This window comes from Lissotriton helveticus, chromosome 1_2, assembly GCF_964261635.1.
Source record: "Lissotriton helveticus chromosome 1_2, aLisHel1.1, whole genome shotgun sequence".
Taxonomy (NCBI): Eukaryota; Metazoa; Chordata; class Amphibia; order Caudata; family Salamandridae; genus Lissotriton; species Lissotriton helveticus.
The window spans coordinates 91,265,945-91,291,670 of record NC_136058.1 but is presented as its reverse complement, the minus strand read 5'-3'; the positions used below and the strand labels follow the sequence as shown (position 1 = coordinate 91,291,670).

The 25,726-nt window shown below is 43.5% G+C and overlaps 1 protein-coding gene and 1 long non-coding RNA gene across 2 annotated transcripts in view; one reads left to right on the top strand and one right to left on the bottom strand.

Annotated features, from left to right (window-relative positions):
• The window catches only part of LOC144798285 (uncharacterized), a 220,921-nt gene extending 214,946 nt beyond the window's left edge, over positions 1-5,975 (bottom strand). The window contains exons 1-2 of the long non-coding RNA XR_013603498.1: positions 5,881-5,975; positions 5,549-5,608 (exon numbers count right to left, since the gene is read on the bottom strand). This is a non-coding gene — a long non-coding RNA (uncharacterized LOC144798285). The remainder of the gene's footprint in view (positions 1-5,548; positions 5,609-5,880) is intronic.
• Positions 1-25,726, top strand: part of AK4 (adenylate kinase 4) — a 397,269-nt gene that overhangs the window by 230,525 nt on the left and 141,018 nt on the right. The window contains exon 4 of the mRNA XM_078669051.1: positions 17,038-17,210. Coding sequence (XP_078525177.1) covers positions 17,038-17,210 — 173 coding nt within the window. The remainder of the gene's footprint in view (positions 1-17,037; positions 17,211-25,726) is intronic.

Sequence of the window (25,726 nt, the reverse complement as noted above, 5' to 3'; positions counted from 1 at the left end):
AAGTACCTGAAAAAGAACGCACGTGATATCTGTAACTATTTATGGGGTACTGGCCAGTGTGCAGGGAAAAGGGGTGAGGTGGGAGCAGCTTAATGAGTCTGGGATTTATCGGGACACCAACCTGAGAAGGCATCATGGTAATTATGGAGCACTCTTCTTTGCTTTAGTTCCTGGACACTGTAAGGAGGTGTAATGGAACCCTTTATCGCACCAATAGAATGCCTGGATCACATGAGGGATCCAAGGGATTCTCAATGTAATGATTTTAGGTCTGGCTTGACAGTGCAGTTGGTTGCATGACTGATTGCCGATTATTTACCATGCATTTAGATTGCACTTCGGCTTCAATCTACAGGAGTACTGACCTCCGACCTCATGCTGTTTTCTGTCTCATACCACCTCCTGTGGGGGTGCTTGATACCAACAAAGAAGGGACGTTTTTACACCTCAAAAATACTCTGAATCATCACATTCATTAGCTCATAGATTCATTGTATAGAGAAAGTATGTTTTTTCACAGCAGGCTTCTTTTAGTCCGGCTCAAAATACAAACCATGCTGCTGGATTTGCCATTGCTTTTTTTTTTACCGTCTTTGAGTGATCAATTGCTAAATGGTGGAGTGGAAGAGAACATTTGTGTTGCAACAATACAGTAAACCATCCCTTATTCAAGCGTGCAATTAAAAAAAAAAAGTTGGTTTTCTTTCGCCGGCCTGGTTTGGTCCTGCGTCGTCTCTGCCTCTCGGCTCTTCAGAAGAAGCAGGTAGCCTCCACTAAGCCAATCACAACGCTGCAATGGCAGCATTGTGATTGGATGGGACGGCAACCACACAGACGTCTATGGAAAGGCCATTTTCTCCTTGTACGCTGCATGCAGCCTACAGGGAGAAATGGGAGAGTGCGTAGGACTCGTTTGGTCGGCCCTGGAGCCGACCACACAGTCTGCGCCCTCAGAGTGGGCAAGCCACTTCTCCCCTGCCCTAGAGCAGGACCCCAACCAAACACTTCTGCTTTCTTCAAGTATGAGAAACATAAAATGGTATTTATAATACCAATTTATGTTTCTGTTTCTCGCACTGAGAGAAAGCAGTGAGGCGACGCTCCTCCGGCCACACGGAGGAGCCGCCCCTGCCATTACCTAATGGCATCTAGGAACAACCAGTATCAATCTGGGAGCAGCTTTTTGAACAACTTACAAATAATTATTATTCAGTCAATCAATCAGGATTTATAAATTGCGGCTAATCACCCGATAGGGTATCCAGTAAAAATGAATTTATATTATTAGAGTTTCTAGAGCGCATAGCTACCCTAATGGGGCTTCTCAACGGTATGCAAACACAGGGCAGGACATGTTGAATCAAATAGCCAGAAAGGCCCAAAAACAGACCGTTGGTATTGTCAAGTCTAGAAGTGGTCGCTGCTTGAACGTGACCGCGAAAAACAAATCCCTGCAAGTGATTTAATAAGGGCATGAAATGAGAGCCTGTTATCAAATTTTACCCCAAGGATTTTTTTTATTTCAAAGTATTTTATTAAAAGTTTTTTTATACAAACAATTGTCATCGTTTTATTATTACTGGGTAACAGCCCAAACAGGCTGCGCTTGTCAGGATCAGGTTAGTGGTGTACATGTTTGGCTGTCCCCTTTCCCACTGTCTTGCTAAGAGAATAAGAGTGAAGGTGAAGGAGAAAGATAGCAAACAAAAGAGAGAGAGGAAGAGATAGTATACAAGAAGATTATTTCAGTTGTGGGTCTATTCTAGAGCTATGGGGGTATGCTCGTGGTAAAACGTTCTGCTCCGGTTGAGCTTATGGGGTTCGTAGGGGTCCAGGAACTTGTCCAGTGATGCCCACATTCCTCTGGTTGCTGGCTTCCAGGGTGAGTTCCGCAGGCGCAGACAGTACAGTCTGCGCCTCTGAGATACGTCACCCAGTTAAGCCATCCTTTGAATGTCGCCTTGGCTGTGTCCTTCCATTTGGACAGTATTATTTTCACTGCCGCTGTCAGTAGGAGATCTAACAGGTTGTGTTGTAAGTTTAGTTCCGCGGTCATGAACGCGGTGGTAAGGGTAGAGAATTATGGCTTTAGTGTGCATCCCAGCGATTTTTTTATGAACGTAAATATTTTCTCCCAGAACTTTTTAATTTTGTGGCAGTAAAAAATGAGGTGTGCTAAGTCCCCTTTTCTTTGTTGCAGTTCTAGCACAAGTCGTTATCCCTGAGGCCCATTGCTGTAAGGCGAGCCGGGGTCCAGTGAGTCTTGTGTAGTAGCCAGAATTTTGTCTGGGCTAGTACTGGGGAGATTTTGTTTCTTGAAGGAGAGGCCCAGCGAAGGTTGAGCTCGCGCTCGCTAAGTGCAGTGCCAAGTTGTTTTGCCCAGTAGTCAGCTGGTTTGTCATTGATTGATTGATGATTGGTTTGTCATCGTGGAGAAGTGTGGCTCACTGGTTAGAGGCGGCAGACCCGTGAGCAGAGAACGGCCCGGGACCAGGGTTCGATTCCCGACGCGGCAGGGTCGTGGACCAAGGTCAGCGGACTCGATAATTCTCGCCTCGGTGCCTACTCTAGTCAGAGACCACACGCGGCAACTCTGGGCATCAGCTTGCCTCATCTTCACAACGGCCCCCCCAGATCACCGGGGATGCTTGGTCGCACCTTAGAGATACCCATCTGGGACCATCTCTCAGGGTGAGCCAGGACGGGTTCCCCAGCGGTCGAAGCGTGGAGATACTCCTCCGGGAGTCGATTCCTAGCGCTATATAAACCCACAATTGAGTTTGGTGGCGCTAGGGCGTAGTAGACCTACTCTGTTGAGATTCGTCATGTATTATATTATTGATGGGTTGTGTGTATCTAACTTTGCTTTGATCAATGCTGTTCTGATCTTTAGGAAGTTGTATAGTTCGATGTCGGGTAATTTATATTTATCTTTTAGTGAGGAGAATGCGACGTGTCTGCCACCCTCTTCTAACTGAGCCGGGTAAGAGATACCTATTCACTTCCATGTCTCTATTGAAAGGGGTTTCCCCCTGTATTTAATCTTGGTGTTTGCCCATAAAGATTCCCACTTTGAGTTCTTTACACTATGCTCCATTTTCTCATCTATTTTGAGCAGTGCTATTTTTGTGTTTCTGAATATTGGATTGGCGGCGTGTGTGTGTTTATTGACTGTCAGGAGTACCAGTGGTTCCAGGTTGTTAAGGACAGCGCGCTCGACTATTAGCCATACCGGCGTCTACCCTTGGAGGGGTGACCGCCAGTAGGTGCCTTGTTTTGCCAGGGAATGCGGTTTGGAAGGTTCTGTAGTTTGCTAGGTTTAGTCCACCCAGTTTTTTGTCTAGTCTTAGTTTTTTTATGCTTATCCTCGCTTTCTTGTCCTTCCATAGAAATTTATTAATCATCTTGTCTAACTTGCTGTGGAAGTCGTCAGTGAGTAGGAGTGGTAGCATGCTCAGCAGATAGTTAACCATCAGGGTGATCATCATCTTGACTGTTTCTATTCTACCCCATCAGGTTATAAATCAATATCTTCTTGAGGAAGTGCTTTTTGGACACCAACTTTTCAAGCCTGAAATCCCAGATGACGAAGTTCCACTAGTGAGTGGGCTGATGGGTACTTTTCATTCTAGATAAAGTTTCTATTCTGGACTGCACTTTATAGTGTCCTTTCCCTTGTATCTCTCCTGTTCTTTTTCTATCCTGCTATTCCAGTTCTTCGTGTGGAATACTCTATAGGCTCCTCATTGTTTCTGGATCGTGCAACAGACCTGTGGCATCTTTCGTGTATTTAAAATGTATAGTTGGGGGACAAGATGCTAGTAGGTCTATAAACTATTTCCTCTCTGGCCCTTCTCCACTCTGTAGTTTTATGTGGTATAAATTTGGGGGACCAAGATTCTAGAAATGACTTTATTTTCTCTAGCGGTGTCCTCTCATTTTTATCTAGTGTGGATTTAAGGTCATTGCCGAAGTGTATCCCTAGGTATTTGATGAATCTCGTTTGCCACGCCAGGCTTGAACCTCCCATCATGTCTTTAGTAGTGTGGATGTTTAGTGGCTTACATTCGGACTTGTCCTTGTTGAGTTCGTACCCTGAGTGGCTTGAGTACATTCCTATAATTTCTATGAGGGCCATGATGGACGTCCCAGGTTGCTCAGTCACTATGAGGATGTTGTCTGCATATGCAGCTAGTTTGACCTCCACTTAGTTGATGCTGATCCCCTTCACTTCCATGCTCACCTTGATGTCCCTAATCAGGGGTTCCAAGGCCAGCAGGAACAGCGATGGTGGCAGGGGGCAGCCCTGTCTCTTTCCACGCCGTAGATCAAATGCGTCGGAGACCGACCCTTTCACTACAATGCGTGCTCTGGGGTTCCTGTACAATGCCATTACCTTCCACGTGCATGTGTCCCCGAGGTTAAAAGCTTGCATGCACTGCTCTAGGAAGTCCCAAGACACCCTGTCGAATGCTTTCTCGGCATCAAGTGTGAACGCCACCACTGGTTAATCTGTTTTGGAGGTACGTTCAAGAATGTGGCATAGGAGTCTGGTGTTATCGTGTGACATACGGATCTTTAGGAATCCTACCTGTGAGTTACTTATTAGTCCTGGTAGTATGAGGTTTAGCCTTGATTCCAGGATTTTAGCTTATATTTTGCAGTCCATATTGATTAAGGATATGGGTCTGTAGTTTTTGGGTAGTAGTGCATCCTTGCCCTCCTTAGGGATTACGATTACATTTGCCTCAGACATGGTTTGGGAGACCATCCCCTCCTCTGCGCAGTAGTTGAACACCTTTTTCATGGTGGGTTTCAGGTGTGTTATAAAGGTTTTGTAGAAAGCTGCCGTGTATCCATCTGGACCTTGTTATCTTTTAGGGACTAAACCGCTATCTCTATCTCAGCCAAGCTTATTTCCTGTCCTAGATTTTGTGCCTCCTCTTCTGTTATCTTTGGGAGATCTAATCTGTCTAGGTATTTTGCACATCCTTCTTGGTCTAAGGCAGAGGTCTTCAACCTGTGGGGCGCGACCCCTAGGGGGGCCGTGGAGGAGCCAAGTGCTGATTCGACCTGGTGTAAAATCCCTTCCAAAAGCCAACACATCTATTTTAGACCACAATCTATTCGACAGTCTATGAATCATACATCTAGATCTGTTTTTAGAGGGATCTCTCAATGTTAATAGTAATGCTAGTAACACCGGCCTACTTACTAGTGCACCCTTATGAAATGCAGAAATATAAAGTAAGTTGCAAGTTGCGCTGGACTGGTCGCTATCTATGTAAATTGTATAATAATTAAATATGCCCAACCTTGGCTAATAATGACTATTATTTCTGGTCTCTATTCTATATTTGTATGTACCCACCTTGGGGTAACCTATTCGATTCACCAGGTCACTGGTTTCCCTAAAAGCACAAAGACAGACTGGCTGTGATGAAATCTAGACCAAATCCAAAAAACAGCACACAAAAACAGTAACTATGTGGTCTGGCTTTCGATTTTCTATTGGTACAGACTTATTCGACACTACCGAGTCACTTACTTCTTTTAGAGCCCCCTGTGATAAAGTGGGTCCTCCTTATGTTCGAGCCCTTTCGTTTAGCTGAAAAAATATATAATAAGAAGCAGAACGTTATTAGCCGTCCAAGACCGACCAAACATTTCTGCAGTCTGCGTAAACGGAGTGCTGTTCGTTTTTCAGTTCCCCAGTTGAGATGCAACTGCCATTGTTATCATTGTGCGAAGGCCGAAGTCTCCTCGCATCTATTTTAGGAAAACAGGGGTCGGGATCCCTTTCAAGTCTCATAGCCCCGTACATTGGCTAACCGTTCCCACTTCCATTTACCCTTCTAGAGTCGAACTGTCAACACCTACTTTGTGCAGGGAACCGGCGCTGCCTCGATCCTTCTGTTTTCTGTTTAGTGCGATAAACGCCATGTTGTTCTTTCGGCGCCTTAAATGCTAGCTCGTTTAGTCTACGTCATCACGTGCACGTCAAGGTCATCTGACTTGCGTCTATTTCATCTTCGCTGGCTTAGAACTATCAGAGTTCATATATCCACAACAACCACTTTATTAAGCATGACGAAGACACTCTACATGAGTCATTATGCAATCGAGATTACTATATTGTGGAGCAAAAAACATGCTGCTCTTTCTGACACTAATCTCAATAATTCCAACTGATTTAGAGACACATATTATACTGCAATACAAAAATTAATTTATAAAAACAAAGTGTCATTCATGTTAATTGGGGAATCCTTTTCTTCATGGAGCCTAAAGATACATACTGTTAAGAAGGCACTTCAGACATAATTGAGATGTAACGCTCATTTATTAATTAACACCAAACACATGCGCTCCGTGGTGCGGAGCGCTCAGCCTGCCACCAGCTGTCATCTGTCAACATTCCAGAGACAGCTGGTGACGAAGGCGCAGGGAGTACGGTGTCCTAGAAAAGACAAATGTAATCACAACACATCCTCCTCTTAGAGGGAAGAAAAGCAACCAGGGGAGCAAAAAGAAAGGGGGAGAGAAGAAAGTGAGAGTGAAAAAAGGGTGAGATAGAGAAAAGAAAACAAACAGTAAAGAGCTGCAATATTTTCTAACATATACCCAAAAATAGTTAAAAATACATTTCAATGCTACTCACAAACATAATCTGACAATTTAATGGGCGGTAATATTCTCCTTCCTGTCCTACTAGTGGCTTGGTTCAACACACGGTTGGAAGCCTGTGGGGATGGTAACCTCCTACTTATTCTGCTTGCATCTGTCCTACCCGGCTCACACTGATTGGGAGAAGTACTGCCCAACTCAAGATTAGGTAACCCAGTGGCGTCTGATGCTTGTAGTTCTCCGGCAGCCTCTTCATCTGACCATTCAAAACTTGCCCTATCTAAACCTTGTGTCTGTTCTTGGACCACATTCTCAGGTCTCTCTGTTTTGTTTTTGCACTGTGACAGGGCTGAGAAATGCCACACCTTGCCATCGCTGAGCAAGGCTGAATTACAATACACCTCCCGTACTTCCTGTGGCTCTGTGTATCTATTGTTGCCCTTGCCTACATGTCCACTTCTCTTCACCCTCACAGTGTCTAAAACCTCCAGAGTAACTGGTCTGCAACCGTGTTTCTCATCATACCTTTCCTTGCAGTTAGCTTGTGCCAACTTCAATTTCTCCTCAACCTGCTCTGTAGACCAGATCACTCTTTTAGCTGCCTTGGACCATCCTACATTAATTATCTTTACACAAAGGTGTCCTGCCCCGCATAAGTTCAAATGGACCGTGGCCAGTCGTAATACATGGTGTGATGTGATACAGGCACACCGTTTTGCACACTTCTTGCCTCCATTTCTTGTTGTTATTTTTGGCCAACTGAATAATCCCTTTTATGACTCTGTTGAACCTCTCCACCGCTCCGTTGCCAGCGGGGTGGTACACTAATGTAGTTTTGTGACACACTTTGTTTCTTAGAATATCATTTTTAAAGGTGTCAGAAGTGAACTGTGGGCCATTGTCACTGACTATGGTTTTGGGAAGACCTTCCCGTGTGAAAACCTTGTCAAGAAATTTCACCACATTGACCGCGTCCGGTTTGGTCAAGAATTTTACTTCTGGCCATTTGGAGAAGTGATCAATGAGGACAACCATGTACACATGTTCCCCACTGTCCCCTACCTGTCCCATGATGTCTATCCCTACTCTCTCCCATGGCATGGATGGGCAGGGTGTATGTTGCAATGGTGGTCTAAAGGTTACTTGAGTTTTGTCAGAGTTTAAACATGAGGGGCAGTCCCTGACGACCCTTTCAACTTCTAAGCTTACCCCTGCCCACCAGTAACTGTTCTTAACCCTGTTCTTAGTTTTAGCTATTCCCAAATGCCACTCGTGGCAAATGTCCAGCATCCTTCTTCTTAGTGTAGTGGGTGGTACAACTTTTCCTCCCCTTAGCAACAACCCATCTTCATGAGATAGTTCGTCTTTCACCTCCCAGAAGGGCTTTAGTCTCTCTGTTAAGGTACTCTTTGAGCCGCAACCTTTTTTTACCATTTCAATTACTTCACACAATGTCTTGTCCTGTTCTACATTCCACTCCTCGAGGGAAATCCCCTCTAACTCTTCTCTCACACTAGCGACACTCTCTTCATCGCCATCATTACACCTTTCACGTTCTGGCAATGGCATGCGACTTAAAAAGTCTGCCACAACATTCTTTACCCCAGGTACATATTCCACAACATAATTGTATTCCAGCAATCTCATTGACAATCGCACCAGCCTAGGTGACGCATTGTACAATCCTTTCGTTGTGAATACCTTTGTCAAAGGTTTGTGGTCGCTGCGAAGAATAACCCTGCCACCCCAGACAAACTGACTAAAGTGCTCTAGTGCCCATATGCCCGCCAATGCCTCACGTTCGATGACCGAAAATTTCTCTTCATTCGGGGTCAAGGAGCGTGAGGCAAAGGCAATGGTACACTCCTGTCCATTGAGATCTCTCTGGGATAGTACAGCTCCTAATCTTTTGCAGCTTGCATCTGTTATTACATTTTGAAGCATAGGGTCAAAACCTTGTAATGGAACAGCTGAGCATAGTTCCTCCAACGCTGCAAAAGTACTCTGACACTCATCATTCCATATGTACTTGTTCTTTTCCTTTATCAGTTGCCTCAGTGGGTAAGTCTTGTGACTAAAGTTCTTTATGAACTTTGCATAGAATTCAATTAAACCTAGGAAGGACCTTAGTTCCTCTCTGTTGTTTGGCTCAGGTGCATCATTGATGGCTTCCAACAGCTCCTTCTTGGGACAAATACCTTCTCCTGATATTTCATGCCCCAGGTAATTCACCTTGCAACATGCAAACCTGCACTTCTTGTGCTCCGCCGTCAATCCCTTTGCTGCCAGAGTTTCCAGAACTTGATGGACTTTATCGTCGTGCTCTTGACAAGTCTTTCCCATGACGAGGATATCGTCTTGAAACGTTAGCAAGTCCGGAATGTCTGCAAAGATGTTCTGCATTAGTCTCTGAAGCATCGCAGCGGCTGATGCCAAACCAAAAGGGACTCTGTTGAAGCGATAGCACCCAAAAGGCGTCACGAATGTGGTGAGATTCTTACTCTCTCTGTGGAGGGGTACCTGGTGATAGGCGGCCTTTAAGTCTATTGTCGAGAACCAATTCACACCCTTTGTTTTGGCTAGCATTTAGTTGATTCTCGGCAAAGGATACTGTTCCACTACTATGCTCCTATTTAGATCACGCAGGTCGATACTCAATCTCAAACTGCCACTTGCCCGTTTAGCTACGACTAAAGGTGCTACCCATTCCGATGCTTACACCCGTTCTATAACACCTTCCATGAGCAATTTGTCAAGTTGTTCCTTAACTTCTTCCTTCACAGAAAAAGGCAAGTTGTGCAATTTGTGCATCACCGGTAAGGCATCCTTCTTTAGTACAATTTTGTGCATATATCCCTTGAGTGCCCCTATTTTTCCATTGAAGACACCTGGGAATTTTTCCAACAAGGTTTTACTGTAACCCTCATTGTCATCCACTACTAGAACAGGGTCTGCTTTGCTGGGATCAAGTTTTATTCCCAGATCCCCTTGGTCCATCCAGCCCAAAACAGACGGTCCTACTGCAGACACATAGAGCTTGCAAACCGACTCTCTTCCTTTGAAAGCAAATTTCAACTTCCTAAATCCACAGACTTCAATAGGGTCATTATTGAATGTCTTTATTTGAATGTCTGCTTTGTCTAGATGTTTTCCTAAATGCGGTGCAAATTTTTCCTTCCACACCTCATTATTGACTATCGTGTACGGAGACTCAGCGTCCGCCACAATGCTGATCTCAATTCCTCCTATTGTCATCTCACACATAGGCTTTCTGGTTCTTGTCTTCTTTTCATTTTCTACACTCTTAATACATTCATCTTCAATATTAAGTGTGAACACATTTTCTTCTTCGTCCTCAGGCGCATCCCGACTGTCAATTTCTTCACATTCCACCATTTTTATTTTGCTTGCACCCCGTCTGTAGCATACTTTTTGGAAGTGTCCGACAAGACCACAATTCGTGCACTTTGCACCTCGTGCTGGGCATCTTCTGTCATCTGCCATGTGATTAGTGCTTCCACATCTGTAACAGTGCCGTCTGTCACTGTATTGTGTCCTTCCTTGCACTGGTCTGTAGCTTTTGAAGGTCTGGCCTGTCTTGTTGTGTCAGTTACTTTATTTACTGTTCCACCTTCCTTCTCACTGTTTTCGGCAATAACTGCTTTTGCACACCTTCCTGTTAGTTCCGCCTTCTTTGCGATGTCAATTATGTTCTGTAGTGGATATTCACCTTTTTCCCACAAATTATCCTGGATGTTGCTGTTGGAACCCTGCATAACAATTTGGTCCCTAATGAACTCATCGTGCAAGTCCCCAAAGCGACAGTGTATCGCCAAATTTTTCAATGCAGAGACAGTCATCAATTGACTCTTCTTTACCTTGTTTTCTATGGAAAAACTTGTACCTGTCTACACCCACGCATACAGTTGGCTTGTAGTATGTGTTTAGGTCATCTATAGCGTTCTCAAACACATCCTTTTCTCCTTCTCCCCTAGTCTTTTTGTTAATGCTCTTCTACACTTTAATTCCTCCTGCTCTAAGACTGTGTAGTAGTATTTTGTACTTTTTTTCTGCCTTGAATTCATCATCATCCTCAAAGTTTGAAATGTAATTGAAGAAATACTCCCTCCATTCCTCTCACTTCACCTCCGGTTCACCTTTTCCTGGGAGGAATGCCTGAGGTGGTGTTAGGTTCCAAAAATATCCTGAAGCCATGAGTTGTTGTTGTGTTTTTTTTTTTTTTTTTTTTTTTTTTTTTTTTTTTTTTAGTCCTTAGTACATACACAGGCTTTTACTTCTATTTATTTTCCTCGCTTCCTTATTAATTTATTTTTTTTCTCTGTAATTTTTTCCCTTCAAGTTTTGTTCGTGTTTTTCCTCTGCTGAGGCACTATTTTGCTGTGCAGTGAAGACACTTTCATTCAAATTTACATGCACTTTTATTTTTTTTATGGTGAATATTTTAGTACTAGATGCACATTTTAATCTTTGTTTTGTCTGTGCACTTTTACAACTGTTTACTTTTCCTATTCTGTGGCAAAGTTCCTTGAAATTACAGTTAATTTATTCTTTTTCTTTATCTACACCGTAGAGTCTGTACTTGTCGGAAATTATCTAGTGAGTTTCTTCTATATTGACGGCCACATGCATCATTGTTGCCGTTTGCGATTTCTTAATTGCGAAAATTAAGGAATCGCAATTAAGAAATCGCAAAAGGCTATGCATCAAGAAATCTCAATTTTTTTAGAGATTTCCTAATATTCCTTAATTGCGACTCACAATTTGCGAATCGCAATTAAGGAATCCCTTCCCATTGATTCCTATGGGCCTAGAGACCCATAGGAATGAATGGGAAGTCATTTTCAATTTGCGATTAGCAATTTGCGAATCGCAAATTGAGAATGCAATTTCAAGGGTGCAGGGGGGGGTCCAAAGGACCCCCCCTGCACCCCTGAAATATAACTTTAAGTGCATTTTTCACACACACATGCCCCAAGGGGCATGTGTGTGTGTTTAAAATGAAACTTTCAAAAATGCACTTTTGTGCATTTTTGAAAGTTTTCGCAAATTACCATGAAGGTCAACTTCATGGTAATTTACCTCTCCCTATTTGCGAATTCGCAAATTTAAAAGGTTCATGCATTGCATTTAAGAAATCGCAAACTGCGATTTCTTAAATGCGATTTCTTAAATTGCGATTGCAACATGATTGCGATTTCTAAAATTGCGAAAAACATGATGCATCCCAATTTTGTCAATTGCATTCTCAAATGGCCAAAAATTGCGATTCGCACCGTTTGCGAATGCAATTGACAATGATGCATGTGCCCGTTAGTCCTTAGTTCACACTGGCTATTTTCCTTCACTTTTCTAATGTACATAATTTTTTTTTTGTCCTGCTGGTGGCAGTGTTGCACTGTTTATTAACTCTCACTCACTTTAAGGTGTAAGACACATTCCTGTGTATGCTTTCCTTTTTCTTTCTTTTAGCTTTGTGTGGATATTTTCTTTACATACACACGTTGCCAATACACAACGTGAATCTGCTTATTTTCAATACAGGTCCCTGTTTATTTTACATCCCTTTGTTTGCCGGCAAAGTTTCTGTTCGTCTCACAAAATGGCTGCCTGCGCGTGACGTAGATGCGCTGATTCTGCCAGCTGTGGAGAACTGCCTCAGAGACGCGCGCACAGCTGTCAGTTGACAGTTCAACGATGATGTAAAGCGGCAGTTGGTAAAACCGCCGCGAACACCTCTCCTCAGATTCACTTTGCCCAAATAATTCTCCTCTGGTGAATTTTAATATACGTCCATTTCCTGTGCATAAAGCTTCCTTAAAGTATCAAAGTGTTGCCCTGATGTGCGCTGCAAGTCACAAGTGATGTTCTTTAGCTTCCTTCATGCGTCAGTTACAATGAACTGCTTCCTGCTCTATAAGTATTCCTCATTTATTTTTATTTGCGACGATCACTCACCCGGCAGCTCTTCTATGTATTTTTTCTTGTTAGTTTCTTCCACTCTTAAAATGTAATTTTTCTCAATCTTCATTTTCCGATTTTTGAATATCATTCATTTGGTTAGTTCTCCGTAATCCGTGGGTTCTTGTGTTGGTGCCTCCTCGCCAACTTTGTTAAGAAGGCACTTCAGACGTAATTGAGATGTAATGCTCATTTATTAATTAACACCAAACACATGCGCTCCGTGGTGCGGAGCGCTCAGCGTGCCGAACCTGCCACCAGCTGTCATCTGTCAACATTCCAGAGACAGCTGGTGACGTAGGCGCAGGGAGTACGGTGTCCTAGAAAGGACAAATGTAATCACAACACATACAAACTTCACTTTCCATATTGTTATAAACAAAGGATGGTATCTCCATTTAACTGCATGCGTGCGGCGTGAATTCCCCACCCATGCTGACTCCGCCTTGCGCGGGCGGAGTCATGACGGAACGGTTCCGTCATGAGCACAGCTCAACCGACGCTCATGACGGAACCGTTCCGTCATCAGCATCGAAGGGGTTAAACATCTCCAAATATGTGGTGAATCGGTGTTACAAGCTACAGCCATTAGTTATAAACCCTGTGGTTCCTTAATCTGTCTGTTCAGAATACTTTTTACTCCACAGGGGAAGTCTTTTACCCATAATGAAGCCCAGGAGGATGACAATGGGACCTTTAAGAAATAATAGACACCCAATCCTCCCTAGAGTTCAGGTCGTTTTGAAGAGTGTTTAATTTGCAAATATACCATTGTACTCTAAATTGTTTACCTCCATGCATACAATTAAGTATCTCAATATATGCTAGAAACTGTGCACTGAAATATGGTTTGTTAGTTTCAACAGTGATTTCTCGGGTTGCATGCTTTCTTTGATTGTTGAACCATAAGAAGTGTGTATGTGTGGTGGAATGGTATAAAGTAAGAGCATATTTTTCCTAAAGGACACTTGTTTTTGACTAATTAAGTGCAACCACAGATTGACCGATTCTCTGGAGCACATTTATGGTCGTCAATGACAAGGATTATCGGGTTCTAGAAATTTTTGAATGGGGGGTCCTTATGCCTACATTTTTTGATGGGGGGTCTTGGCATCAAAAAGTTTGAAGACCACAGTTCTAAGGCCTGGTCTTATTTGTAAAGTTCTTGATAGAAGTCTTGGAATGTCTATAGTATTTCTTTATGCCTAGTGTGCGTGCTGTTATGCGCGTCGGTGATTGATTAGTTGGTGAATTGTCTTTGTGTTTTAGGTAGGAGGCTAGAAGCTTCCCCACTCTATTAGCCTCGCAGAGATTAATGTCCTTGTATTTCTTCACCCACAACCCAGCCTTCTCGCTTAATATTTTGTATTCGTATTTCTTTTTAGTGAGCCTTGTTAGGATGTTAGTGTTCTGTGTGTCTCCGGCGTGTTCTATCTCCAGTCTTTGGGTGTCCTGCTCGAGTTGGGTCAGTTGTTGGTTAGCGTTTTTGTTGATTTTGGCCTTAATCCCTATTATTGTGCCTCTGACTGTCGCCTGAAGTACTTTCCAAAAGGTCTTTGGGTCAGTGTCATGCGTGTCGGTATGTGTGAGTTATTCTCCAATGGCCTCCTCTATTTTGGTTTTGTTTCTTTGGTCTGTCAGGACGTCGCTGTTGAACCTCCACCTACGGGAAATGTCCTCGTTGTGGTATCCGCTCAGCTGTTAGCTGATGCACGAGTGCTCTGAGAGTAATCTAAGTGCAATGTCTCCTGGTGGCCAACTGCACTAGGAGCTTCCCCCACACCCACCAACCACGCACGCAACCTAGTGGTCATCCTCGACTCCACCCTCTCCATGACGAAGTAGGTCAACGCCATCTCCTCCTCCTGCTTCAACGCCCTCCGCATGCTTCGCAGGCTCTTCAAGCGGATCCCCACTGAAACTAGGACAGTCACCCAGGCCCTTGTCAGCAGTAAACTGGACTACAGCAACCAGGGGCGTAACACAGGCCCCTGCAGCCCCCGCGGTGTGGGGGGGCCTCACACTCCAGGGGGCCCCATCAGCACCGCACTTCTGCTGGGGGGCACTAGATTGAGCCCATAGGGGGCCCCTTCATGTACCCTGCAGGGGGGCCCCCTCAAGTTTCGTTACGCCACTGACAGCAACGCACTCTATGCAGGAGCCCTGGCTAAACTCCTGAAACTGCTCCAACGCATCCAGAACGCCTCTGCACACCTGATCCTCGACATCCCCCGCTGCAGCCACATCACACCCCACGCAAGAGACCTGCACTGGCTCCCCGTCAACAAAAGGATAACCTTCAAACTCCTCACCCACGCACACAAGGCACTCCACAACACCAGACCAGCTCAATAGCCGACTCAGCCTCTACACCCCCACCAGCCAGCTCCGCACCGCAGACCGTACCCTCACCACCGTCCCCTGCATCAGAAGTGTTCGCCGGCAGCAGATCATTCTCCCACCTCGCCGCCAAGACGTGGAACACCCTCCCCATCCGCCTACAGCAGACCGAAGACCTCCTGACCTTCAGGAGACTGCTCAAGACCTGGCTCTTCGAACAGTAGCAGCCCCCCTCCCCCGCCAGCACCTTGATGCCCTCACGGGTATGTAGTGCGCTTTACAAACGCTATGCTTGATTGATTGAATGTCAGTGTGTTCTATTAGGTGTGTATGTGGACCTGTGATTAGTATGTAATCTGTCCTGCTGTATGAGTTTTGCTGGTTGGAGTAGAAGGTGTAATTTCAGGTGTCCGGGTTTTGGAGTCGCCATGGGTCTTTGAGATTGAATCTGGTGCATATGTTCTTTAGCGTGTTGTGGGCTCTTGACGGGTGGGGTTGGCATTGTGATTGTCTGTCTAGTACGTGGTCAAGGGCAACGTTAAAGTCTCCTGCCACCATTGTAAGGTCGTTCTGGGGGATGTGTTCTATCTTTTGTGAGACCCCTTCCCAAAATGCTGGGTCATCTGTGTTAGTTCCGTAGATGTTTGCCACATGAATGTTCTCCTCCCCCGTCTTCAGGTTTGTTAGTAGGACTCTCCCTTCTTCATCATGTTGGTGTGCCTCTAATGTTAACTTGGAGTTCCTACTTATCAGGGTAATCACTCCGCGCTTTTTCCCTACTGCCGGTGAGCAAGCTACTTGGGCTATCCATCTGGCCTTCACTCGCTTCGAGTCTTCCAGAGATAGCTTGGTCTCCTGCAGGAGGATCACATCTCCCTTGCTCTTAGCTAGGTAGTCAAGTATATTTTTCCTCTTGACTGGGTGGTTGAGGCCCTTTACATTGAGAGAGAATATTTCTCGGTTAGCCGTCAGGGTACGTTTTTTTGTTTGTGATTTGGTTATCTTGTGTGGTCGTTGTTACCACTATGTCCTGCCCCTTCTTACAATACTGTACGTGTCTTCCCCTCCCATATGGTTTCCTGAAGTGATGATTGAGACCTGTGAACCCCTGTGTTGGATCTACTGTACTCCGGGTTAGCCCTGGTTCTAGTGTTCTTTCCTGTATCAAGTTGTATAGATAGAAGAGTATAGGAAGCATAGAAGACAGTGGATAGATTAAGGACATGTAGGGAAGACAATTGTTCCCTCCCCCTCCTCTATCCCCCCTTTTACAAAAAACTTGTAAGCTGAACATTAATATTTTTAGAGCATTATATAATTTGTGAAGATTTCCAATGTTATTTTAGTAGAGAGTCTGACTGCTCATGGACATCATTTGGAGGTAGCCAGATGGGTCATACCTGTGACCTTTATCTTGCTCCCTGCTACTCCTGGCACTTCCTTTGCAACACCAGGCCTGATGGGTGGGGGGACCTTTGTCTCCTCCGAGGCCAGGGGTCGCAAAGGAAGTGACAGGAGTAGCAGGGAGCAAGCTAGAGGTCACAGCTACGACACCAGACTACTTCCAAATGACGTCCATGACTGTTCTGGAGGTGCGCCCCTCACAGGGTCTATCTAAGCAGCTTAGGCCTGTAAAGGTACAAAGGTACTGTTATGTTTTCCATGATGGACACAGGTCAAGGGAATACTGAAACGTATACATGCACAGGAGTTACCCTTATAATGATTTATGCAATTACATGTGTATATGTGAGATTTCATACATATAGAATTCTAGAATATCAAAGAAATTAAAGTTATGTTAATTTTTCATTAACTTGAGCACGTGAGCTAAAAACTTGCAAAGCCAATTTTAATGTAATTGTGATCTGTGCGGAACAAAATCAATTACTTTTTTGTCAGTAATAAAGTTTAATTGCCATTTTAATTACACTTTAACCAAAGAACACTGATCTGTGTAAATGAAATGCCATGCACTGTAAACGATTTTGTATAAAAAACTGATAAATTCCCCTTTTTTTTTTATTTCTATTTTTTATAACTTTGCTTTTCACCAAATGTTTTTGGTATTCCTTGTGTTTCGCGTTGCAGGTTTCCCTAGAACCTTAGCCCAAGCTGAAGCACTTGAAAAAATCTGCGAGGTGGACCTTGTCATTAGTTTGAACATCCCGTTTGAGACTTTGAAAGATCGCCTCAACACCCGCTGGATTCATCCAAAAAGCGGGCGAGTGTATAATCTGGAATTCAACCCACCTAATGTACATGTAAGTACGCATTCATATTGTAAGCCATAGTGTAAGAAGTAATGAGTGGAGTTTGAATGTTTTTTAAAACTAAATGAGCAAATTCAAAATAGTTTTCTTACATGCAATGAATGTAGATTGTGGGGTCGAAGCTGCTGCTGTTAAAACAAACTTTGGTGAATGCATTAGGTTTCGCCTATGTGATTGATAATAAGCTGTTTCTTGTTGTAAGTTGTAGCTTTCTAAGTAGCTGTACAATGTAAGTAACAGAAAGTCTGTTAAAGTGTTGTGACGTGTTTATGTACAAAAAGGCAATATAATATGCTGTTACTAGTGGTATAGTGTGAGTAAGTAACAGCAACATTTTGAAAAATTAAATGAGGCAATATTATGTGATTAGAGGAATTATGACTACGTTTGGCCCCGGTGCTACTGCACCTGTTGCACCATTCAAATCATGACCCTTCTGCCTGTAAGGTAACTGTACTTGTGACTACTTTTTAGTAGTAAATATTGGAATTATTGGGTTTTTAGATGGGTTCCTAGAACTTTGTGCCCCAGTGTCACTGCACCTGCTCCACCATTCAAATCATGACTCTAGTGCCTGCAAGCTACCTTCACTTATGAATGCTTATTTCGTAGTTAAATATAGCAATATTTGGTGTTTAGAGGAATTCTGACATCTTAACGCCCTGGTGCCACTGCACCTGCTGCTCATTGAAATAATGGCCCTAGTGCCTCCCAGATAATCGCACTTCTGACTGCCTGTTTCGTAGTAAAATTTAGCAATATTCTGTGTTTAGTGTGGTCCCTAAAGGTTTTGGGACCGGAGCCACTACACCTGCTGAACCATTCAAATCAACCCCCTTTTAACTGCGAGATAAAAGCAATTGTGTGAGTTATGACAAATTGTAGGCCCGGTGCCAATGCACCTGCTCCACTATTCAAATCATGACCCTGTGGTCTGCAAGGTAGCTGCCCTTGTTACTGTCTGTTCCTTAGTAAAATATAGCAATATTAAGTGTTAAGTGGGGTGCCCATAGCTTTTGGTCCTGGTGTTACTGCACTTGCTGCACCATTCAATTCATGACCCTACTGTCTGCTATATAACTGTACTTGTGACTGTCTTGTTTAGTAGTAACATTTTGCAATAATCTGGGCTTAGTGGGGTCCCTAGAGCTTTTGGCCCCTGTGCCACTGCAAAATAAAGTCCATTTTAACTGCAATTGTGACTGCCTGTTTAGTAGTCAAATTTAGCAATAATATGCGTTTAGAGGAGTTCTGACAACTTTTGGGCCTAGTGCTACTGCACCTGCTGCACTCAAATCATGGTCACAAATGATCTAAGGCTAAAGCATCTGCTTTACACAACTAAGTATTAAAAAGCAAGCATTCCAGCATACTGTCAGAAACTGTCTGCCTTTCTCCGTGGGCAGAGATCTTATCTTGACAAGGAATGGGGCTTACAGTGTGAACAGCATTAGTAGAAGTATCGTAAATGCGTTCATCCAGGGAAAGTTAACTCAAAAGCAAATGAACACAGCAATGCGTTGACCGGAGACGATAAGAGCCCCCTTTTAAGATATGTTAAATACAAGCGATTTTACAAGCACAGCGCAAGCGAAACGTAAAAAGGGCCTGTGCACACCGTCATGAATGTACTGCATTGAAGTTGCATTTATATGGTGCTTTGTACCCTTAACGAGGCAACAAAATGCACTTTTGTAGAGTATTGTATGGAGTTAAGAATGATTTCTGTTAGGTGCCAGATTTCTGTTCTGTTAGATGGTGTGCAAGGAACAGAGGTGTGCTCTTATCGTGTTTTGTCATTCTATCAATGCATGAATTTGAAGTAGCAATGAAGGAGAGATAGGATGTTTAAGTGTTGGTTTATTGTACAGGTTAAACTACATTGAATATGGATGTAGGATGTGCTGAGGAGTCCAGCCATGAGTAGTAGAGGAGCAACCCAAAGAATCAGAGGACCAAACGGATACATTGTTCTGGTCTCTAAGGACCAGCTAAGTTCAGTGATAGTAAAAGTCATCGATTTTGGTGACATTAAGGAACTAAGAGAGAACCAATTAATTTTCCTTTGCATTTGAACATTATGCCCGTTGCTCCAATTTCAGAAAGCCCTTAAGACCCCCTTCTCTAAAGAATGTAAAACCATGACATAGTAACAGTCCACCTCCACCCACCAAACCTGGCTATACGTACACAGTCAATAGTTGACTGTATCTTAGACTTTGGCCCAATACAGCGCTCCATTTCTTTTTGGCTGTATAAATGTTGGAGACACTTAAAAATCCAAAAACAAATATAGTTCTTGGTTATGTGAACCGTTTTACTTTAAGACAGTCACCAATCAATCAAGGATTTCTATGGTGCTGCTAAGCAGCTTTTAGGGAATCCAGTAGCTTGCAGGTCCTGGCGGGCTTATTCGAACAGCCAGGTCTTGTTGGGCCCTTTGGAATTCCGGAAGTGAGGTGATGGTCTGGAGCTGTAGGCGGAGGGTGTCCAGGTCTTTGCTGCAATGTAGGCTAAGGAGCATCCTCTGCTTCGGTGGATTCGGGGCATGTGGGCGAGTGATAGGGAAACAGAGCATATTTTTTTCAACAGGAAAGAGGGTGTGGCCTCACAGCCAGAGCAGTTGACTTCAAAGCTGGGGGACCAGGTTAGAGTCTCAGTAGGGAAGCTCAACATCCTGTGAATCTGGGCAAATCATTTGATCTCCCCGTGCCTAACAAAAGGAATGTGTTAGTCTGTAACCTAACTGGTGCTCAAGTAAGGCTCTCTGATACCTGATACTTTCTGGTGAGTTTGCGCGATATAAAACTCCCCCTCCCTAAACCCCCAAAAAGTTGGTGGAAGTTGAGGTGGTGGTTTATGCATGCAGGTTCTTGGTTGTGTAGGGCTTTGTGAGCGTGGGTCAGCAGCTTGAATTGGCATCTCTTCTACATTGGGAGCTACTGGAGTTGCCTATGGTGAGGTGTGATGTGGGTTCGTTGGGAGAGGATGAGGACCAGTCTGGCTGCAGCATTTTGTATGGTTTGAAGTCTTTGTAGGAGCGTTGCCATAGTTCAGTCCGTAGTGATGAGGGCCTTTATCACAGTGCATCCCATGTGCAGGGGTTTATTTATTTATAAAGTTTTATATAGCGCGAACTTGACCCAAGAGGGTATCAGAGCGCTTTACATTTAGGATTGTTGCGTTACAAGTTACATCAGATAAGAGCATAGTGAGGTACAGTACATATAAACAGTGTTTCAAAAATTCATAGAAGGGAGGGGAGTAAGGAGTAAAAGTGGGCAGACGAGGAGGAAACAATGCCCAATGACCGGCTGGGTAGGTGACGGTCAAGGGGGAAAACCAGGGCCAGACTCCTCATTAGCTGTCGAGCAGCTCCACCGGTCACCGTCCATGTTGCTCAGGTCTCAGCGTTCAGGAAAAAACTGTTTTTAGTTTATTTGAATTTGGGAAGGTTATATAGCGCTATCTAGACCCGGAGGTATCAGAGCGCAAAACCAGGGGAACGTTGTATTAGAAGGTACATCAAAAAGGATTATAAAGCGCTGGCTGGCCTTGTAGGTTTCAGAGCGCTATAGCAGAGGAACATTTTTTTTAAATTAATTTTTCCTTTTTTTATTTTTTTGTCCTCATTTGCCTTAACCCTCTTATAGAAAACACTGACCACCTTGCGTATCCTTTCTGAACAAGTTCAGGAGTCTTTGTAGGTGTGTTAACACGGACCAGGACACGATAAGTTGACTGGCGGAAGGAGAATCCAGAGTTGGAGGGTAGACTAGTTTCTCCTTTAGGTATTTTCCAACCTGTTGGACCATGATAATTGCCTGGAAGACTCGTTACACTAGTCCATGGAGCAGAAAAGGCATAATCATAGGACCCAGAAAAAAAAAAAGAATGGGCATCCTATTTCCATTGTACCAATAAGTCCCAGAATGCAAGTTTTTTCTTACTGCAGGATCTAGGCAAGTCCACCCTAGATATTTCATAAAGCGAGGTCAGCCATCCTGAGTGGGTTGGAGCGGCAGAGTCTACCCAGAACTTACAGATTTGTCTTCTAGCCATAAGAATTGCGTAGAAGAGGAGAGATCTGGCATGACCAGTGATGTTGTCATTGAGGCCAAAAATGATTAGCGGGAGACTGATAGTCAGTGAAACCTTCAAAATGGAATCCAGAGACTTCTTCAAATCATCCCAAAAAGGACGGATAAAAGGGCAGTCTTTAAACATGTGCACATCAGATGCTTCTGGAAGGCCACATTTATTGCATACTTTCCCTGGCTGAAATTTCGATAGCTTTAAGGGAGAAAAATACGCCCTAAGGGCTGTGAAAAGATGATTTCGCTTCAGCCAGGCAGGTTTTATAGCAAAGTAAACGAATCAATCCAGACCTGCGCACACTGCATATTTAACTGGTCTCCCCATAACTCATCGGCCAGTTTGAAATCGCCATCTATCTCTTCCTCAATAGCCCAATACCAGAGTGAAACCTCCTTCCTACCCCCAGGCCTCACCACTAACCGTTCTTCCAGGTTGCGATCACTCCCCAGAAAAATATCCTGTCTAGACTGTACCTGGGCCCAACTATTCATCTGAATATACTTGAACCTAGAAAGACGTGGGCCACCTTTGCCCCGTAGGTCTTCCCAGGACAACAAAGAGCCCCTGCCAACAGGTCTCCCCACTTTGAAACACCAGCATCCCTCACAGGAGTGATTAAATTATCCTGAAAGCAAGATGGTGTACCTGGCGATTCCCACAATGGTGCAAAATTTGAAAAATATCTGAGCCCAACTTTCCTTCTTATTGTTGCCAAACTTCTGGCTATCGAATGGAGGACTTTTAATTAAATTTTTTTAAAGAATTTTTTGTCTACAAACTTGAACATAAAACCTTCTGCCGGCAGGTCTGCTCCCTTTAACATTGCCCGAAACATTTCTCCTCCCGGTGTAGTGGTGGGTGATTTTAACAACATTCTCGAGTGCGAGAGCTGAAAAGCCCAGGCATAGTATTGTAGGTCTGGCAACGCCAAACCCCCTTTTTCATCCACCGCCTAAGCTTTTTCCATGCCAATCTAGTGGCTTTATACTTCCAAATGAAGGAATTTACTTCCCGTTGACATTTCTCTATTTGCTTGGTGTCAAACGCCAAGGAGATAGAATTAAAAAGGAATGTGAGTTTGGGCAGGATGGAAATTTTTACTAGATTAATCCTCCCCAAGATGGATAAGGGGAGGTGAGCCCAAGACTTCAGCTGCTTTTGACACTCATTAAATTCCCGATCTAAATTATATTCAGGGATTTTCCCTACCTCCTGTATAATTCTAATTCCCAAGTAGCGCAAAGTGGAACCTATATTAAGTTGTGAATTACTTATGTTCCAGGCCATGATTTCGGTCTTGTTGGCGTTTATTTCATAGCCCGAAATTTTGCCAAACTCCTCTGCCCTATTGATGACAGTTGGGAAAGCTAGATCGAGGTCAGTTGTCAATATAAAGATGTCATCTGCATGTAGGGCCACCCGCCTTTCCCATTCTCCAAATTTAAAAGAAGCAATGTTAAGGTCTTCCCTAAGCACCTGTGCAAAGGGTTCGATATAGAGGTTGAAGAGGAGAGGGGAAAGCGGGCAGCTCTGTCTTGTACCCCTAGTGATCTTAAATATCTCAGTCAGTGAGCTATTAACTAACAGTCTGGCTGTCGGGGCGTTGTATAGAAGTTCTATAGCTCGACAGAATCTACCTCCAAGGTTGAACTTCTTCATAACCTCAGACAGGTATGCCCACTTTACCCTTTGGCTTTGGTTGCGTCGAGGGTTAGGACGGCCAAAGGGAGAGAAAAGGTGGATGCGATGTCTATAGCGCTGACCAGATCGTACGTAAGGTCAGCTAATTGGCGCCCTTTAACAAAGCCCTTTTGATCTGGGTGGATAATAGTGTCAACTACACCCCCCAACCTGTTTGACAAGATGGAAGCAAAGATTTTGTAATCGTTGAGGAGTGAGATAGGGCGATAGGACCCACAGTAAGTCGGGTCTTTACCCTAATTTAAGAATCAAAACTACGGTAGCCTCACTCCATGAACTAGGGGGGATCTTCTTCCTTCAGAAGTATGTTATTAAAAACTTTCACCAGGATTGGAATGATATCCTCTTTAAGTGAACGATACAACTCCCCTGGTAAACCGTCTGGGCCGGCTGCCTTCCCTCGCTTAGACTGAGAAATAGCCTTACTGACTTGCTCATCAGTGATTTCAAACTCCAGTCCTAGTTTTTGCTCGTTTGAGAGTGTAGGTAGGGAGACCTTATTCAGCCAGTTTTTCCTCTTTACACTATCCTCAATAATGTCTTCCTTATATATAGTTTGGAAAAAATCCCGAAAGGCATTGCCAATATTCAAATTGGATAGGCAGGGAGATGTCTCACCCTCTACCATGATCTCTTTTATATAATTTCGCACCTGGTCTGTTTTTGTTTTCCAAGCAAGTATCTTACCAGCTGCTTCACCAAATTCAAAATGAGAGATTTTACTCACTTCCCATCTGTGGGCGATTCTCTCTTGGAGAATAGTTTCAAGTTGTTTTTTTAAGAGAATTTAATTTATCAAGATCTTCCCTTGAATCTGTGTGGTTACCCACGTTATGCTCTGTTATTCATTTCCACTTCTAGACCCTTGATGGTATCTCTGAATTTCCTTCTTCTATAGGATGCTCTATTAGTGATACAGCCTCTACAAAAGGCTTTCAGAGCATCCCAGACGATAGAGATATTAGTTGAATTTAAATTTACCTCGAGGAAATGTTTGGTCTCGGTACGGAGAAAGTTGATTCCATCTTCTTCTAGTAAAATGGTGCGGTCAAAAGACCATGATCTATGCAAATGTTGCTGTGTGGGAATTAGACTAAAACAATTGCGCAATGATCAGAGAAGTGGGATGGCAGTTATTCAATATCTTTGACTGAGTCCTTAAGACAGTAAGTAAACAGAGCATAGTCTATTCTAGATTTATGTTTATACTTTAAGTTTTTGAACGAAACCCCCAATTGATCTCCCGCCCATTCTCTCCATATATCAGCTAACCCTAGCTGTGTCATCATTGTCAAAAGTACTTGGCGTGATTTTGAGGGGACAATGGCTCTAGAATTTCGCGACTTGGCTAGTTACAGTTTAACACAATATTAAAATCCCCCACCCAAATTACAGGGTCGGGAAAATCAGTGAGATGGTGGCGAATGATGTCTAAATGTGAGGGGTCGTCCTGATTTGGACCATAATACCCCATGAGAGAGATAAGAATACCCCCTAAAGAAACTCTTAATATAAGCCATCTACCGCTGTGATCTTCCCTACATTCTAATATTTGGACCTTAGCTTGTTTTTTAAATATGAATAACAGCCCTCTAATATTTGCTGTTTGATCCGGAAAGATAAAGGTATCTACCCATCTCTGATTTTTTAATAATTCTATTGTCTCAGATTTGAGGAGATGAGTTTCCTGGATGGCAATGACCTGCACTGGGGAATCTCTCCGATATTCGAGTATTCTATCTCTTCTACCCTTCGTGCTCAGGCCATTGACATTCCAGGACAAACAATGAAGTGATGTCATGGGACCATATCCTTCAAATCCACCACCGCCGGTGACAACTCACTGCCATAACCTAGATCTAGTCCTGTCCCGACCAAAAAAGACTTCTGAGCTCCCTGATTCAAACACTGAATGAAGTTAAAAAGTGAATGATACTGATAAAGTACCAGCATATGAGGAATTTTTACCCTTTTCACCCCCCGTGCCCCCCCCCACCCATTGGGAAACCCATCCCTGATTACACTGGCCTGATGTATGACCAGGGTTTGCATCATCCAGCTGTTCCCCTCTACCCTTCCCTCTAAATTATACAACTAGTGCTAAGAAAAAAATAGAAAAAAATAGAAAAAGTATAGGGTACGGATTCCCTCCGACTCATTCTATTTAAGAATGTGTATCTGGGCACATAAATGTCAATGAAGTAGAGAATACTGAATTGATGCCACATACTTATTGCCCTCCCTAAACCTTTACCCTTTGTACTACTTTCCTAATTTTCCATAATTACGGCTTTCTTTTTTTTTATAGTGTGATTGCATTTTATAGTTCATTGTGATTTTTTTCCACTTGCTCCTATTTTTTTATTTTTTTTGTCAATAAGAAGCTTAATAGGAAGAGCTAACACCCCCAACCTAACACCATTCAAACCGATTTTCCGTCCCTTAAATATTCCAATAGATGGTCAGCCTCCTGTGGAAATCTGATATTGTACATTTTATTATTGTACATAATTTCAGGAAGGCGGGGAATCTCATTTGCACAGTAGCACCCAGAGACCTAAATTTCTCCATTATTTGGCCACTTTCCCACTGCCGATCTAGGGTAACTTTGGATAGATCTGAGCGTATCTCAAATGGGAAATCTGGGCCGTTTAATGATTTGGCTTTCAAGGCCAGGTTCAAAATCTTTTCTTTTAACGTGTAAGTAA